Source organism: Rutidosis leptorrhynchoides, unplaced genomic scaffold, assembly GCF_046630445.1.
Source record: "Rutidosis leptorrhynchoides isolate AG116_Rl617_1_P2 unplaced genomic scaffold, CSIRO_AGI_Rlap_v1 contig351, whole genome shotgun sequence".
Taxonomy (NCBI): Eukaryota; Viridiplantae; Streptophyta; class Magnoliopsida; order Asterales; family Asteraceae; genus Rutidosis; species Rutidosis leptorrhynchoides.
Window position 1 is genome coordinate 17220 of NW_027266589.1, and position 14987 is coordinate 32206.

Sequence of the window (14987 nt, forward strand, 5' to 3'; positions counted from 1 at the left end):
AGCCTGGACGTTTTCACTTGACTCGCTATGGCGACTCAACGAGTCATCGCTTACTAACTCATTCGTTCATTATATACGTGTACATCACCTCTGAGATTGGAAGTTATCAAGGTATATCGTCCATATCATCTATCTATTTTAACAAACACCATGTCAGCTTAGAACACTATCTTGGTCTCTAGTTTCGTTGTTTATTTTGCAATAAAATTTTATTCATAGCTTATGATTCGTATGCGAATAGCAGTAAGTTCTGATAGATTCAGCTGATTTCGTTTTATATACATATAGTGAGAATACCGACACAAATGTCCAAGCAACCCAACTGTCAAAAAAATGCGTACAAGGCTCAGCTGCCAATGAAACCTGCACGATTTGCACCTTCTAGCTCAGACAATAACCTCGTCATAAGGTTCTCAGATGATGATAGTGGCAGTGATTTAGATCATAATAGGCAAAAGAAACCTGTCATGTATGGTAAATCTCTTGTGGCTGGGATGGAGGGAAAACGAAGACCACCCTCCTCATCTGTAGAAAAGTTGAATTTGGGGAACAATGCCAATGTACTTCCCAAGAAGTCCCCAGCAAATCGCACATTTATGCCACCTTTAACCAAAATTCTTGGAGTCAACTCTAAGGGTACTGGCCCATCGTCATTAGGTCAACGATCTTGGGTAAGGAGTTCTAATACCATCAACAAAAATTTAACGACTTCAGACACTGGATCTGATCAAGGTGTCATATTGAACCATAGCAAACTTCAGAATCTGAAACAGCAGATTGCTCTGCGGGAAAGTGAATTAAAGCTTAAGGCTGCCCAGATAAGTAAAGAATCATTTACACTATCATGTAGGGATAATGTCATAAATGCAAGCAATGATGCAGCTAGCAAATTTAAACAAAGTGCTTCTAATGATGGAGAATTGAAGCCGAGTGAACCCGACAGGAAACTCTTAAAATTGAGCGGGACATGGTCTCCAGACGACGTCTGATGGGCAAAAAGAAAATCTCCATGAAAAGCATGTTTTACCATTGAAAGAGCCAATGTTGGAGAATGATAGCTTACAATTGAGAGAACAAGTTGATTGTGGCTATAGAACATTTTCCTCAAGCAAAACAGACTCGGGCATTGCTAATCAGACAGAGCAACATGCGACAAGGGTGAATCCTTCACCTGAAATGTTCAAAGATGGTATGTTACTTATTTTCAAAGATTACCTGCATGGTGCTTTTTCGCCTGTATTGGCATTTTTGACAATGGGGTTTGATAATGATTTGTAGGCAGCGACATTAATCCATGTGAGAGGACCAGTAGGGAGGCGGATGTCTGTAACCAGTATTTTTACAACAAGTCTAGTAAGTCTTATCCTTTGAAACTTTGGTTTAATAATTACTATTGAGGTATTTGAACTAGTTGGTTTCCTATCTGTTGTGCTTCAACACTTTGTGTTACCATTTATGTTGTTCAGTGCCCGTGTTTCTTTTGGCGGGCTTCGTCTTATTTATTTAGTATCTGCATAAGCTTTTTTTCCATATCATGGTGGACAGTCGCGGGTGGTACACTTTTGTATAACCGATCCCTAGGAGGTGGACACGGTTAACTACTCCCGGATTTGACAAATCTGGGACTGCTAATCATGATTAATTAACGCTTGACCCGGATTTGGCGTACCCGGGTATAAGTTTGTCATTTACCCGGATTTGGGGTACACAGGTAGAATTTTTTTTTGTCCCGGATTTAGGATACCCGGGTTTAAGTATTCTTTGTCCCGGATTTGGGGTATCCGGGTAAAGCTTTGGTCGGAAATGGTAAATCCGGGACTGCCTTTGTCCCGGAAATGAGGTATCCGGGTAATTTTTTTGCCTATGAAAAGGACTCACGGCACAATACACTTTCCACAATCTTTCTTCATCATTTTCACAATCATTCTTAATATTTTTTAAAATCCTAATTTTTTCTTCGTACTAATTTTTAAATTTTATTAAATATGTCTTCATATTTAAATTTATATTGGAGGAGTTCTGTACAATATGTTGATGGGAAGATCGTTGTAGGTAGTGTTCCCGACGCAACGTATTTGATCGAAGATAGGTTGAGTTATGATGATTTTTTCCAAGTAATGTGCATTTATGCTGGCATTGAAAGAGAAGCGGTACAATTGTGGCTAATCTACGTATATGCCATTGATAACGGTGAAAAACAATGTATCGTCATCAATGATGATGCTACATTATCATTGATGTATGAGCATCATTCTTGGAGTCGTGACTTGTTCATAAGCTACCATCCGATTCATAATTCGGGTCGAACACCAAGATTCAATGCCGGGAGAGAGTCGAGCAGTAGGCCTCGCGGACGGCGGGGATACGGACCCTCCAACGAGGATTACATTGTTCCTAGCGCAAGAGAATATCATGTGTTCAGCAATATGGATGGACGTGATGAGGTAACAAACCGTCGCATGCCTACTCGTCCAGAGTTATACAATGGTGACCCTAGCACCATAAAGCTGGGAACGCATTTTTCGAACAAGGAAGAGCTTCAGGGTGCGATAGCCATATGGTCAACTAGGCAAGGAGCAGAGTATCGCACTACAGTATCAGATCATACGAGATGGGCGGCAGAATGCATAAATCGTCCAAACAGACGTACTAAGCAGCCGTTTAGCGGTATTGTATGCAACTGGAAGATCCGTGCTTCGTTTAAGAGCGAATATCGCACGTGGCAAATAACTGTCTGGTGTGATGGGCATAATTGTGATGGAGCAAACAACGAACGGGAGGATCGGAATATTTCGCAAAATCATGTTGCCCACGTCATAATTGGTAAGATTCGTGACCGTCCAAATTACCCAATCAATTCCATAGTTGAAGACTGCGAAGCAGTATTCGGTTGTAAAATAGGGAGGAAAAAAGCTTGGGACGGTAAGCGAGTGGCACTGAACCAGTTATATGGAGATTGGGAGACAAATTTTCGCCAACTGCCCAGTTACATGCGAGCTCTTCAACACTGCAACGATGGGACGAAAGTCCAGTGGAAGTTCAAGAAGGAGGACGAGGTTGTACATAGCCGGAGGAAGGTTTTCAGGTATGGACAAATGTTTACTGTGCACGGTAATATGACTTAAAAAATAAATTTACTGATTTTGATTATTTATTCAGGTACGTATTTTGGCATTTTGGTGCGACGAAACGCACATTTCAACACAGTCACCCTGTAGTTACCGTTGACGCAACGCATCTCCGAGGGGCGTACAAGGGTAAGGCGATCGTAGCGATTGTGAAGACTGCTAACCACAGAGTCGTGCCAGTCGCATATGCCATCGTAGATGAGGAGTCGAACCACAGCTGGTACTGGTTCTTGAAATACCTGAAAAAATACGTTCTACAAGATATGTTCACTTGCATCATATATGATCGTCATTCGGGCATTCTTTCCGCTGTCGTGAAGATGGATATAAAATTTCCAAACTGGAGAGTTCATAGGTGATGATTACAGCACTTTAACTGTATTTTTAATTCAAATTAATCCATCACTTAAATATATAATCCTGCACAGGTTCTGCATGGAGCACGTTCGTGTCAATATGATGGCAAACGTCCCGAAGAAGAAAGGAATATATGGGTTATGTTGGGACGTGTGTACCGAGTTGGATGAGACTAAATATATGAAGGCATGGATAGATCTTATAGAACTGAGTCAGCCTGCAGCCACATATCTGCAACGTATTCCCCTAGAGAAGTGGACATTGTTCCTAGACGGATTCTACAGATGGGGCATAACTACTTCCAACGACGCGGAGAGTTACAATAACATTCTTAGAGGCGATCGCTTCTTGCCGGTAAGGGCATTCGTCCAGGCTACTCACGCAAAGCAATGGCGATTTTTACGGACGAGCTGGCGAAAATAAATAGGTATAGATCTGCTCTAGCACCGAAACCGTCTGAGACATTCGATGACAACAAGATGCGCGCCAGACGGTACGAAGTCTCATTATATCCAAATGCTCCTGAGCGTACGTTCATTGTCAGATCTCCGCTGTTGCGTCTCGGAATTCCGGACCGTGTAAACACTGTCCAATTTGACATGGGTTCATGCACATGTTTACATTGGGACACCTACAGGATTTCTTGTTCTCATGCAATGGCCGTTGCGAAGGAACTCAATGTTCGTCGTCTGGATCTGGTTCATCGTTGCCACACAAGGGATGGTTGGAGACAACAGTTCAGTGGTGTGTTTCACCCTCTGCCAAATAACTGGCCCGAATCCGATTTTTTGCTCCTATCGGATGACAGTCGGATGGTTCATCATACAGGTCGGGGTCCGCAAACGAATTAACAGACGACTAATGGGCGAGAGGGACTACGCGAACAGAACCGCTCAAAGACCACGGGGGTGTAGCAATTGCAACGGCATAGATCACGACAGGAGGAAATGCCCGTTCAGTCATTCACCTGCGGATAGATTGTCGTTGAATATGTTGCACGATCCCTATGGGCTTCATGGAAATGCGCCTCTCGATGATGATTATGAAGATCGCGACTACGATGATGATGATAGTGAGGATGAATCTCATGAAGATGACGAGGACGAAGATGAGGATGCGGACGATGACGATGATGATGATGATGACGACGATGACGATAATAATGATAATGAGTATGATGATTAATAATTTATTTATTTTTTATAAAGTTACCAGTTATTTAATGAGAAAATAATACAGTAAGAAAATAATGACTACCAACCAAATTTAATGAGTACCATCTTCAACCAAGTACATAAATAAATTGTACATTCCTACACTCAAAGTCTCAAACTCCATGTGAAAACTACGAATGACGACCTTATCCGTAGAACCAACTGTCCCTCCTTTTCGTCTGACCACGACCTATGCGATCCTGTCTCTGCAACTCCGTCTCCTGCGCAGCTAGTTCGTCATCATCTCTAGTTTGAGAGTGAACGCCCTGAGAACTGGACCCGATGCCTAAGCCAATTTGAACATCTGTAGAATGTGAGCGACTAAGAGTGTCGTACGTGGTCGGCTGTTGTTGCTGCAGTGCACCAGACCAAAGACTGTCGAAGCTATACTCTACAACATTCGCAGGACCGGTAGGATTACATGCACGGAGGACCCTGCAACATCGGAGCACGCGACCGGAGTTGCGTACTGCTGGAATGGTGAAGTTGCATCCGCCAAGTCATCGGCAGTAAACATCTGGGAGGCCATAATGTCATGAAACCTAAGGTTCATTTGTGATCCAAACAAATCATCGCTCCCCAATGGCTGATACTCCGACACCGTCTCTGATCGTGGATGGTAGAGGATGCAGAATGATCGGATGCAGCAGGACGGTCTGATACGGAACGCCGACCAGATCAGTAGGATGAGAGGGTCCAGATGCAGTAGTGCGGGAGGGTCCAGATCAAGCAGGACGATCCGAAACTGAGTGACGTCCAGAAACGGAGGGACGAGAGGGTCCCGCTTGTGCTGTAGGAGAAGATACTTCGGGCGGGGGGCCTCTGCCTCGTCTACCGCCCCCAACACCCGTCTCCCGATCCGACCCATCAGTGATCTGGGCTGTGGAGGAACGTAGCTCTGACTGGGATCCTCGTGGACGATGTTAGTGGCGACCGTATCGGTCGGATCATGGATCGGCAAACCAGTGGCCTCCATCAAGTCCCTAATCCTGGTCGATATCCGTCCGTAATTCTGCGCATGCTCGGAAAGATACTCATCGCCGTTGTACATCTCCTTTAGATGCAACGTCCAGTGCATAAGGTGGCTCAGCTCTTCGCTCTGCAATTCAATACTCAGGAAAATAATCTCTGATTTAATAATTTCCATTACAGATTGCTTAACGTCGTACTAATAAGAAATAATTAGTACGTACCAGGGCGTGCGATGAATCGGTGCGGCCATGGTAACCTGCATCGGGTGGTTGATGACTAGGATCCTGTACGAACAGTACGGTCTTATGCGGTACCAAGACATATAATCGTCCACAGCCGTAGGGTAAGGTATAGGGGCACCCTCCACGACACCATTAGCTCGATCATTCCACTCTTGAACGTAAATAGCATGGTCTCGTGCCCAATTCCTGTAGTGTGACGACCTCTTCATTCTGTGCAATCTTTGAGTCTCGGTCTCACTCAGAGGATCGTCCGGTGTATGTTGGAGGCATCCAAACTGTCGCATCACCCTGTCGGTGTAGTGTCCCTCCATAATGTAATAGTAGTGGAGATATGTCCTGGACCTCCAAATGTGCTCACCCTGACGGCATCCATCCGGTAGAGTGTGCATGTGGTCGGCGTACGACGTCCATAGGAACTAAAACGGAATGACGAAATTAATTGTTAGAAATATATTTATGTTTTCAAAGAATTATTTAAAGGTCAACGGGAACTTAGAAGACAAAATACCTGCGACGGAGTCATCAAAGATAGCTGATCCCTATAAGCCAGAAGGACGTGACTCGTAACATTGGTCCTGAACAAAGGTCTCGTCCACCTGCGAGGCATCATCGTACGATATTTTATACGCCATATTCAATGAATTTAGTTATAAATTCAAAAGAGTCGTGAACACCGTGCAGCAAATGGCAATCCCTCTAGCTCCAAATGTCCTCGACCAAATCTCGGTCTCACCTTAAGAATCCTCGACCATGTTCGTGGAATGCTCTCCTGAACGGGCTGGAGTCGCACAATGCGCGATATGTGTATGCAAGAACAGCGCTGCCCCAACTCAACTGACTGCAAGCTTTGGATCTTCTAGGAGCTGCAGTAGGAAAAGATCTATCTTGTTCTAGCTCTTATCCGAGAAGAAGCAACCAGCCAGTAAGAACGCGAGGTGACATCGCGCCCTCTATAGCGCCTCCTCGTCTGAAATATCTAACCTTTCCATATGTCTCTGCAAGTGCTCCCTAATGCTGGCGAGCCGAATAGAGGTCTTCCCATCCCTACTCGGGACAAAGCCCAACAGCCTATGGAGATACCCGTCAATGTCGGCGGGATAGGACTCTCTACCCATAACGGGCAAACCATCAATGTGCAGACCCAGCAATACCCCAACATCCTCAAGCGTGATGGTGGCCTCGCTACGGATAGGTGGAAAGTGTGTGTCTCTGGCCTCCATCGTTCGGCAAGTGCCGTCAGCAAATGATGGTCATACTCCATAAGTCCTATGCTCGACACCAACCCAAAACCCATCATCCTTATAAACTCCATCACCCGAGGTATGCGGTAGACGTCATCCCGCACACACTCCTAAAAGAATACGTCGGCTCTCCGCACCATTAGTGGCCTAGCACACTCCTCGTGAGATGAATAAATGTGCAGCGATCTATGTTGCGGCTGAAACCACAATAGATCGCCCTCCTTAGGTCCCTGAGGAATCCATGAAGATCTTTGCGCCATAACCTGTTAAAAAAAAATATGAGTTATAGTTAATGAAACCCTAACCCTAATTCGAAACGGAACAAGTCAAACCAAAAAAAACCAAACCAGGAAAACCGTTCCAAAAACCGAACCGAAAAACCAGACCGAAAACCGAACCGAAAAACCGGATCGGAAACCCGAACCGGGAAATCCAACCGGAAAATCAACCGGAAAAAACAGACCAGAAAAAATCAACCTGAAAAAACCATCCCGGAAAAATCCCCAACAGTTTAATTCTAAGCAAATTCCACTAAAACGGAAGAAAACAAACCCGAATAACCCACCGAAACCTCCGATTTGAAGAATTTCCGGCGAAAAATAAGTAGTAAATCGATTTAAAGCGTTAAAATTGGAAGAAAACATACCTGAAGAAAATTTGGAGAGAATGTTGAGAGAGAATTTGGAGAGAATGAAAGAAATCCGGCAGATCTGGAAGAAGAAGAGTTTGCGATTTTTGAATTCTTTGTCCCGGATTTGTCATTCACGGGACTTGTAGTCCCGGATTTACCATTCACGGGACAAGGGGGAATGCATGTTTGACACGTGGTCAGCTTCCCCTTGTCCCGTGAATGATAAATCCGGGACTACAAGTCCCGTGAATACCAAATTCGAGACAACTTGTCCCGTATTCCGTGTACACAGTTTCTCACTAATTACGTATTAACGCTTTTTGTCCCGAATTCGTCGAATCCGGGAAGTGTACATCCGGTTACCAAAAAAAAAATTCATTTTATGGTTTATGTATTAGGGTTGAGGTGTAATTTTATAATTTTCTGGGACAGTCGCAAGTGAGGAATTGCTTAATGGCGATTATGCTTTCCTGAAAAATGTTATGGCAATGTTTGGTTCTAGTCAGAGAACTTCCTTGAACTTTATGTGAAGCTTATAATTGTAACAGTCAAGTTTGTGTTCTGAATCTCGTGTTTAAGTGGATTGATGTTTTTGGTTTTTTAAATTGTCTACTATGTTCTTGGATACCTCAAGCAATGAAAACATGGTTAGTTTTGTTTTTTCTCCCAAAGAAAATAGAGTAATAGGGGGCATTTGTGGAAACAAAGAATTAGAAATAAATATAATGATAAAAAGATTATTCCTCCGTGTATCCGTTCATTTTCATTGAGGCATCTCTCTCTTTAAAATTACCCCATTTTCATCATTTTTCTTGTTGTATTACTATAAACATATGACACAAGAGTTTTGTAACTATAATCGGTTTTTTATTTATTTATTTTTTTTTTTTTTTATGAATTAGGATTCTTTTTTATTGTTCTATTTCCTAGCTAATTAATAATTTTGTAACTTTATAGGTCATCACTGATTCAAATCGACAGGAAAGGTGGTGGGCTGCCCACTCCATGTACTTTCTTAAAAGAATCTACAAGAGAGCGGAATATGATGAATAGCAATCAGCGTGGCAAGTCACTCAAAATGATAGGGCTACTGATCCCCATTTAGTCAGCAGGCGGAAGTGTGTTTCGGGCTTCAGATCCATTTTGGAGGTCTTTCAGTCTGATAACTGCTGCATGCACATTCTTACTGACGGTTGCTTGTATGTAAACTATTGTATTAATTACTATATTGCAGGTATCCTTCGACGATGCAAGCTTTTGGAATTGTGCAAATGATGTAAATGTGTCGGGGAAGAGTAACATGAATATGCAGTCTTTAGTTGAAATAGAGGAATCCATTGACAAAGAGCTCGAGGAGGCACATGAGTACCAACGCATATGTGAAATTGAAGAAAGAAATGCGATGAAAGCGTATCGGAAACTCAAAGGGCTTTGATTGAAGCAAACACTAGATGTTCTGGTCTCTATTACAGGCGCGGGTTATGCTCAGCCCAATACGCTATCCTTAATTACAAATGATTCTAGTTTATTGTGGTCCTCTGGACAGCATGGACATGTTGGAATTGGATTGAACTCCTGTAATAACATCTCTGAAAACATGAATTTGATACCTGTGTCAAGTCATCCAATGCAACCTGACCATGCCAATATTAATGAGGGAAGATACAATTCAAATTCAGAACATGTGAGTGCTGCTCTCCTGAGTAGATTGTATCAGCAGGAAAATGGACGAAGTTGGGGTTAGAACAGTGTAGTGAGCCTGATGCTAGTACATCTGAGGCATTACCTAATGTTGCCAAGAGTGCTGCAAATGTGGTGAGCTCTCCATCCATGATCCAAATCTTTCTGCAGATGAAGATGAGGAGACATTTCCTATGGATGATGGGTCAGCTTGGCCTAGCTTAAACTACCAAGAGAAGGAACTAGATTCTAAAGGGAGGGAAAATGATCTACGGACCGAGTCGGGCAAGAATAGTTTGGGCAATGGCTCCCAAGATTCGTTGCTTCTTGAAGCAACATTGAGGTCAAAATTAATGGCAAGCTTAATGTCGGGGCCTCTATCAAAGGCATGTAATTTATTTCACAATTTGGATCCTGACGTTGAATTAGAAGTGGAATTTGACACTGGAAGTGACAGAACCCAGATCAGTTATGGAAATAAGTCGAAAAAAGATCGACAATACACTAGTGGAGGTAAATATGTTGGGCTATGTAATTAAATATTTCTTCAATCATCTTCAGGTGGCCATAGCAATATTTTATTTATTTATTTATTTATTTTCTTGTGTGTGTGTGTTTCACAAACTTGTCATCTTTTAAACTATGTTTTATGACTCTGGGTGCTATTGTCTTTTGGTTTATGCTTGGTATTTTATTGGTTTAAGCTGATAGATTTATGGTTGTGTTTATGAAATTCGGATCTGAATTCATGCTCAGATTTCAATGATGTAGGAACTAATCTGCACAAGCAGAGGAATTCCTTCAGTATTTTCTATCTATTTTATTATGAGTGAAGTTTTTGGTGATTTGCAGCTTAGTGGTATAGCTGCCAAATGTTCTCAATTTTAAAGTTCTTCTCTGCAATGACATTGTAGAAGAGTGTGTACTGATAGGAAAACAATTTTCAAGATGACTCGTAGCTGGTCGTCACTTCCATATGTTATTCAAATTTTTTTTCCTCGAGATCCTGCATTTTTCTGCGATTTCATTATTCTTTAATTAATTTCCAAAATAGTACTTTATATTCAGTTTTGTTATTTAGATGTTGATGGAACTGAAAGAAGTTTTTCTGAGTCTTCTGCCCAGGCCCAGAGCCATAGCGGTGTTGAGAAGAGTTTAAAGAGTCAATCACCTGTTGATTTTGAAGATGGTGAATTTCTTGTCAGAAATCATCACCCGATGTCGTCTTAATAATTTCCCACCTTTGATTTGAGGAGCACATTCACTCATATGAAAGTTGATTCCCCTGATGTTTCATCAGCATTACAAACAAGAAATCTACAGATCTGTGCATATGGATTTCGAGGTTACCAGAGTGCTTTTGTCAACTCTGATGTGGTCTGTTCTAGCAATTTTCCAGACTTAGTGGTGAAGACCTTGTGGTCCATATGGAGGGGCAGTGGGTTCCTATAACAGTAATTGTACAATGGATCCGTTTTTGGCCTCTCTGTATGTTGGAGCTTCGAGGCAAGTGCAACGATGATGAGTGTCCTTGGCAGCATCTCAAGGAAAAATCTAACGGTATCCGTCATGATTGCATTATGATTCTTGTAATGCGACTAGAATACTGTCATTAGCAAGTGATTCTTGTTATGTTGCTAGGAATATTCTTGTTAACAAGTTTCAAACCTGTGAGTTGTTTCTTACATTTTCGAAATTATGCTTATGCAGATTCCAGGTGCTTATACTTCTCATCGTAAAAGTTGCAATGGCGCGGCAAAAAATTTCAAGTCTTCTGAAGTTTGCACTCCAATATACTCTGTAGCAGTGGATATGTTGAAAGTAGATCGACATCCATGTGAGTCGCTTTTATCACGAAGAGGGCTAGAATGCTGGCGAAAATGTTTCAGTACTACCTTAGCTTTATCATGTTTGTTTCAAAAAGAATAAAGGTCAGACGAGCCCTTGCACAGCTGTGATGGGCACATTGAGATTTATGGGCGTTTTGAGTCAGAGTTGTCATATCTTCGAAGAGCAAGTGGCTTACTGGTTTGTTTATCTTATTCTGTATACTACTCATTCACTTTACTATCCTCATGTTTATGGCTAATAATTTCGTATATGGAGTTTCCCCATATATATAAACCACTTTACTATGAGATGGTTATTGCCACCTAAAAAAAAGTGAAAAAAAAAAATCCAAAATGAACATCATGAGCAATGTTTTGGCTTATGATCCATCTGTGTTACATGAGTTGGTGGAGAAATAACTTCCATAAAATGCTTTCTTCCATGAGAAAAATGTTAAAACCCTTATTAAATTTGTTGATTTTTTGAGTATATTCCTTGATATCTATATTGTTTCTTTCGTTCATTGTTTGTCCCCCCCCCCCCCCCCCCCCCCCCCCATTCTTCTTATGTGTGATCTTCTTGTATTGGTGTATATTTAGAATCAGCTTAGACAAGCTACGGTTGATGGTGCTCAGTCATTAGAAATGGCTCTTCTTATTCTTAATCAGGAGGTTAACAAAGTAGAGGCGGTAATAAAGGTAATTTTTACATATTAGCTCTGTGGTATTATTTGTAAGTTCATAATCCAGTTGTCATACAATGACAGCAACCAAGTCAGAGCCCAGCTGTAATTAATTATCTATCTTTGTTTTTGTCAGCTCTCAATTTGATTTTACAGGCACTTGAGGCTGACCAACATCTGAAATTCTTTGGGTTAACTATCTGCTCATTTACTGTGGCACAACTAACTCAGTTGGAAAGGATGACGAGTTCTTCGCGGTATGTGATTTTTGGTTATGCCTACTTAATAAATAAGGATTAATGCTTTAAAAGACACTGAGTTTCTACAAGTATATAGAGTGCCCTGCAGTTATTACAGTTGGATGTTACTGCTATTCAAAGAACTGTACGTCGGTGTTTTGACCATTTTTTTTTTAACTTTCCAGGTCCTTACAGCAGCTCTCATTGGGGCTGTATAGTGTATTTTTTTCTTGTTTCGGAACACTTTCCTTTTGTTTTCAGGTTAAACAAAATGAACACTCCTATGTGCTTTGGCTTATGTACATCAACAGTCGGGCAGAGCTTAATGATCGATTACTTGCATATGATGCCGGTCTAGCAGCACTCTGTAGTCAAACTCATCCCGACAAGAATCTGGTACTGACCAGTGCTTGCATTCTTGACCTGTTTCTGCAGATGATAAATTGTCTATTCATGTCTGGGAATGTTGAGAAGGCCATCCAGGCAACTTTTGAGCTCTCTCCCCATCAAACAACAAAAACTGATGACTCTAACTCACGGTTACTTTCTAATATCATCACCTGCTTAACACTTTCTGACAGATGTGTATTATGGGTTTGTTGTGTGTACTTAGTTATTTACAGGAAGCTTCCTGACGCTGTAGTGAAGTTGTTTGAATACGACAAGGAACTGCTTTCCATTGAGTGGCCTTCTGTTCATTTAGCTTCTGATCAGAAGAAGAAGGTTTTAGAGCTTTTAGAAATGGCAGCAGGTTATATTCAACCATCTATTGATTTTGAATCACCATCCAAATTGGTTCAGCATTTTGCTCTTTGTCATATTAGATGTATGGTGGCAGTTGATGGGTTTGAAAGCGGCTCAGCCTTTCTGGATAAATATGTCAAATTGTTCCCATCATGCATTGAAATCATTCTGCTCTCAGGACGGGTTCAAAATCACGTTTCCAAGGACTCTAGTTTTGATGGATTTGAGGAAGCTCTCAGAAGCTGGCCTAAAGAAGTTCCTGGAATCCAGTGCATTTGGAATCAGTACGGTGAATATTCCCTCGAGAATGAAAGACCAGACTTTGTCAAAGAAGTCATTTCCCATTGGTTTAAGACTTTTTGCAAAGTTCGACAATCTCTTTCAGCTGATGTGGATAATTCTGATTTTGCACCTTCCGAGGATCTTATGTTTGAGTTCCTGAACCTCTGCCTGTATAATCTGTTGCACGACAATCACAAAGAAGCACGATTGGCCATTGACCGGGCATTGAAGGCTGCTACATTTGAGAATTTCAAGCATTGTGTTAAAGAGCATGCTACGTTTTTGCTAGCTTACGACCAGCGATTAAAGCCTGAAGCTTCTCTTGGGTTGCAACTAGAGATCTTAGAGGGCTATTTAGACATCTCCAGAAACTTCCCCATCTCCAAGCCTTTAGCTAGACAGTTCTTGGACAGTATCTAGAAGCCAAGGGTGCATCAGCTTATTAACAACATCTTGTCTCCAATTTCTTCTGATTTCTCTTTGGTAAACTTAGTTCTAGATGCATGGTATGGCCCCTCTCTTTTACCCCAGAACCGCAGTAACAGCCCAAAAGATCTTGAGGACTTTGTCGAAGCAATCTTGGAATTGGTGCCGTCAAACTACGAGATTGTGTTTTCTGTCTGCAAGATGTTAAGCAGAGACGATAATTCCAGTCCAGGTCTTCTCTTTTGGGGAATCTCTGCCTTGACTAGTTCTATCTTGTACGCCGTCCCAGTAGCGCCTGAGTATTCCTGGGTAGAAGCGGCCGACATATTGGGTGATATGGAAGATGTCGAGGATGTTTCCGAGAGATTCTACAAGAAAGCATTATCTGTATATCCATTTTCTGTCAAGTTGTGGACGTCCTATTATAATCTACACAAGATAAGTGGAAGTACGAGTAAAGTTGCAGAAGCAGCAAAGAAAACGGGTATAGTAATCAAGTAATGGTTAACATTCTTTCCAAGTTCTGACACAGGCAGGTTGCTAGAATCGTCGTTTGCCCATAGTTTTGGGTTTTTTTTTTGTGGTTACATACAAGTTGTAGAAGACATGGAACGTAGTAGGTAAGAAGAAAGTATACACATGTAGTTAAAGCAGCAGGAGTACCAGATTAAATTTCCAATTTGGATTTAGGTTAAGATCACAGTAGATGCGATATACTCTTTAAATAGCTTGCCCCGCTCCCATTGCAAAGAATCATACTAGCTTTTATTGTATTGTTGTCTAATCTGTACTCGTGAAGAATGATATTTTAATTGTGTTTTAATGAATTTTCTACAATTTTTTTTTTTTATTTTGGACTTTCAAGAGGGGATGGTCCTTTTCAACCTCATACAATTCTAAGAATTGCTTGCATCGTCTATGGATGAAAGCCGGACGGTGGAAGAGCCAGGGGAGGCCGGGTCAATAGCAAGAGTTTGCATTGGGCATTCCTAAATCTGCGCCCACCCGAATACATTTTTAAAGCACTGGAGGGTTATGGTTTTGGTTGCAATGATATGACTGTTTTCATTAGTCAGAATCCTTAATTAATTAATCTGTTATGGTCTATATATTTTGCTCCTCAGGTCAGGTAATCTGAACACTGATCATAAGTTGGTGTTCATATAAGTTGGTGATGAACTGAGGAAGATATGTTGAAGGTCTGTACTTAATTTCGATCTTCATACTTTGGTCGATGAATTATCGAACTCATCAGTGATGGAATCATTTCAAATAATATTTCATGAACAAACTTTTTCAAATATTAATAGTCGTGATTT

General features: G+C 41.5%; 1 protein-coding gene across 1 annotated transcript; it reads left to right on the forward strand.

Annotated features, from left to right (window-relative positions):
* Positions 1 to 9382: 9382 nt before the first annotated feature.
* On the forward strand, positions 9383 to 14169 carry LOC139883084 (uncharacterized). Its single transcript, XM_071867312.1, has 12 exons — positions 9383 to 9524; positions 9586 to 9978; positions 10547 to 10654; positions 10766 to 10842; positions 11176 to 11302; positions 11402 to 11493; positions 11895 to 11993; positions 12134 to 12234; positions 12402 to 12428; positions 12528 to 12755; positions 12840 to 13654; positions 13736 to 14169. Exons 1-12 carry the CDS (start codon positions 9383 to 9385, stop codon positions 14167 to 14169), a joined length of 2643 nt encoding a protein of 880 aa, XP_071723413.1.
* Positions 14170 to 14987: the final 818 nt, after the last annotated feature.

What these genes read in the sequence shown, in the direction of transcription:
- LOC139883084 (XM_071867312.1), top strand. Translation starts at nt 9,383, where the DNA reads ATGAATTTGATACCTGTGTCAAGTCATCCAATGCAACCTGACCATGCC. An exon ending in TCGACAATACACTAGTGGAG is followed by an intron (nt 9,979 to 10,546) that starts GTAAATATGTTG and finishes TTTGTTATTTAG; the next exon opens with ATGTTGATGGAACTGAAAGA. An exon ending in CTTTTGTCAACTCTGATGTG is followed by an intron (nt 10,843 to 11,175) that starts GTCTGTTCTAGC and finishes ATGCTTATGCAG; the next exon opens with ATTCCAGGTGCTTATACTTC.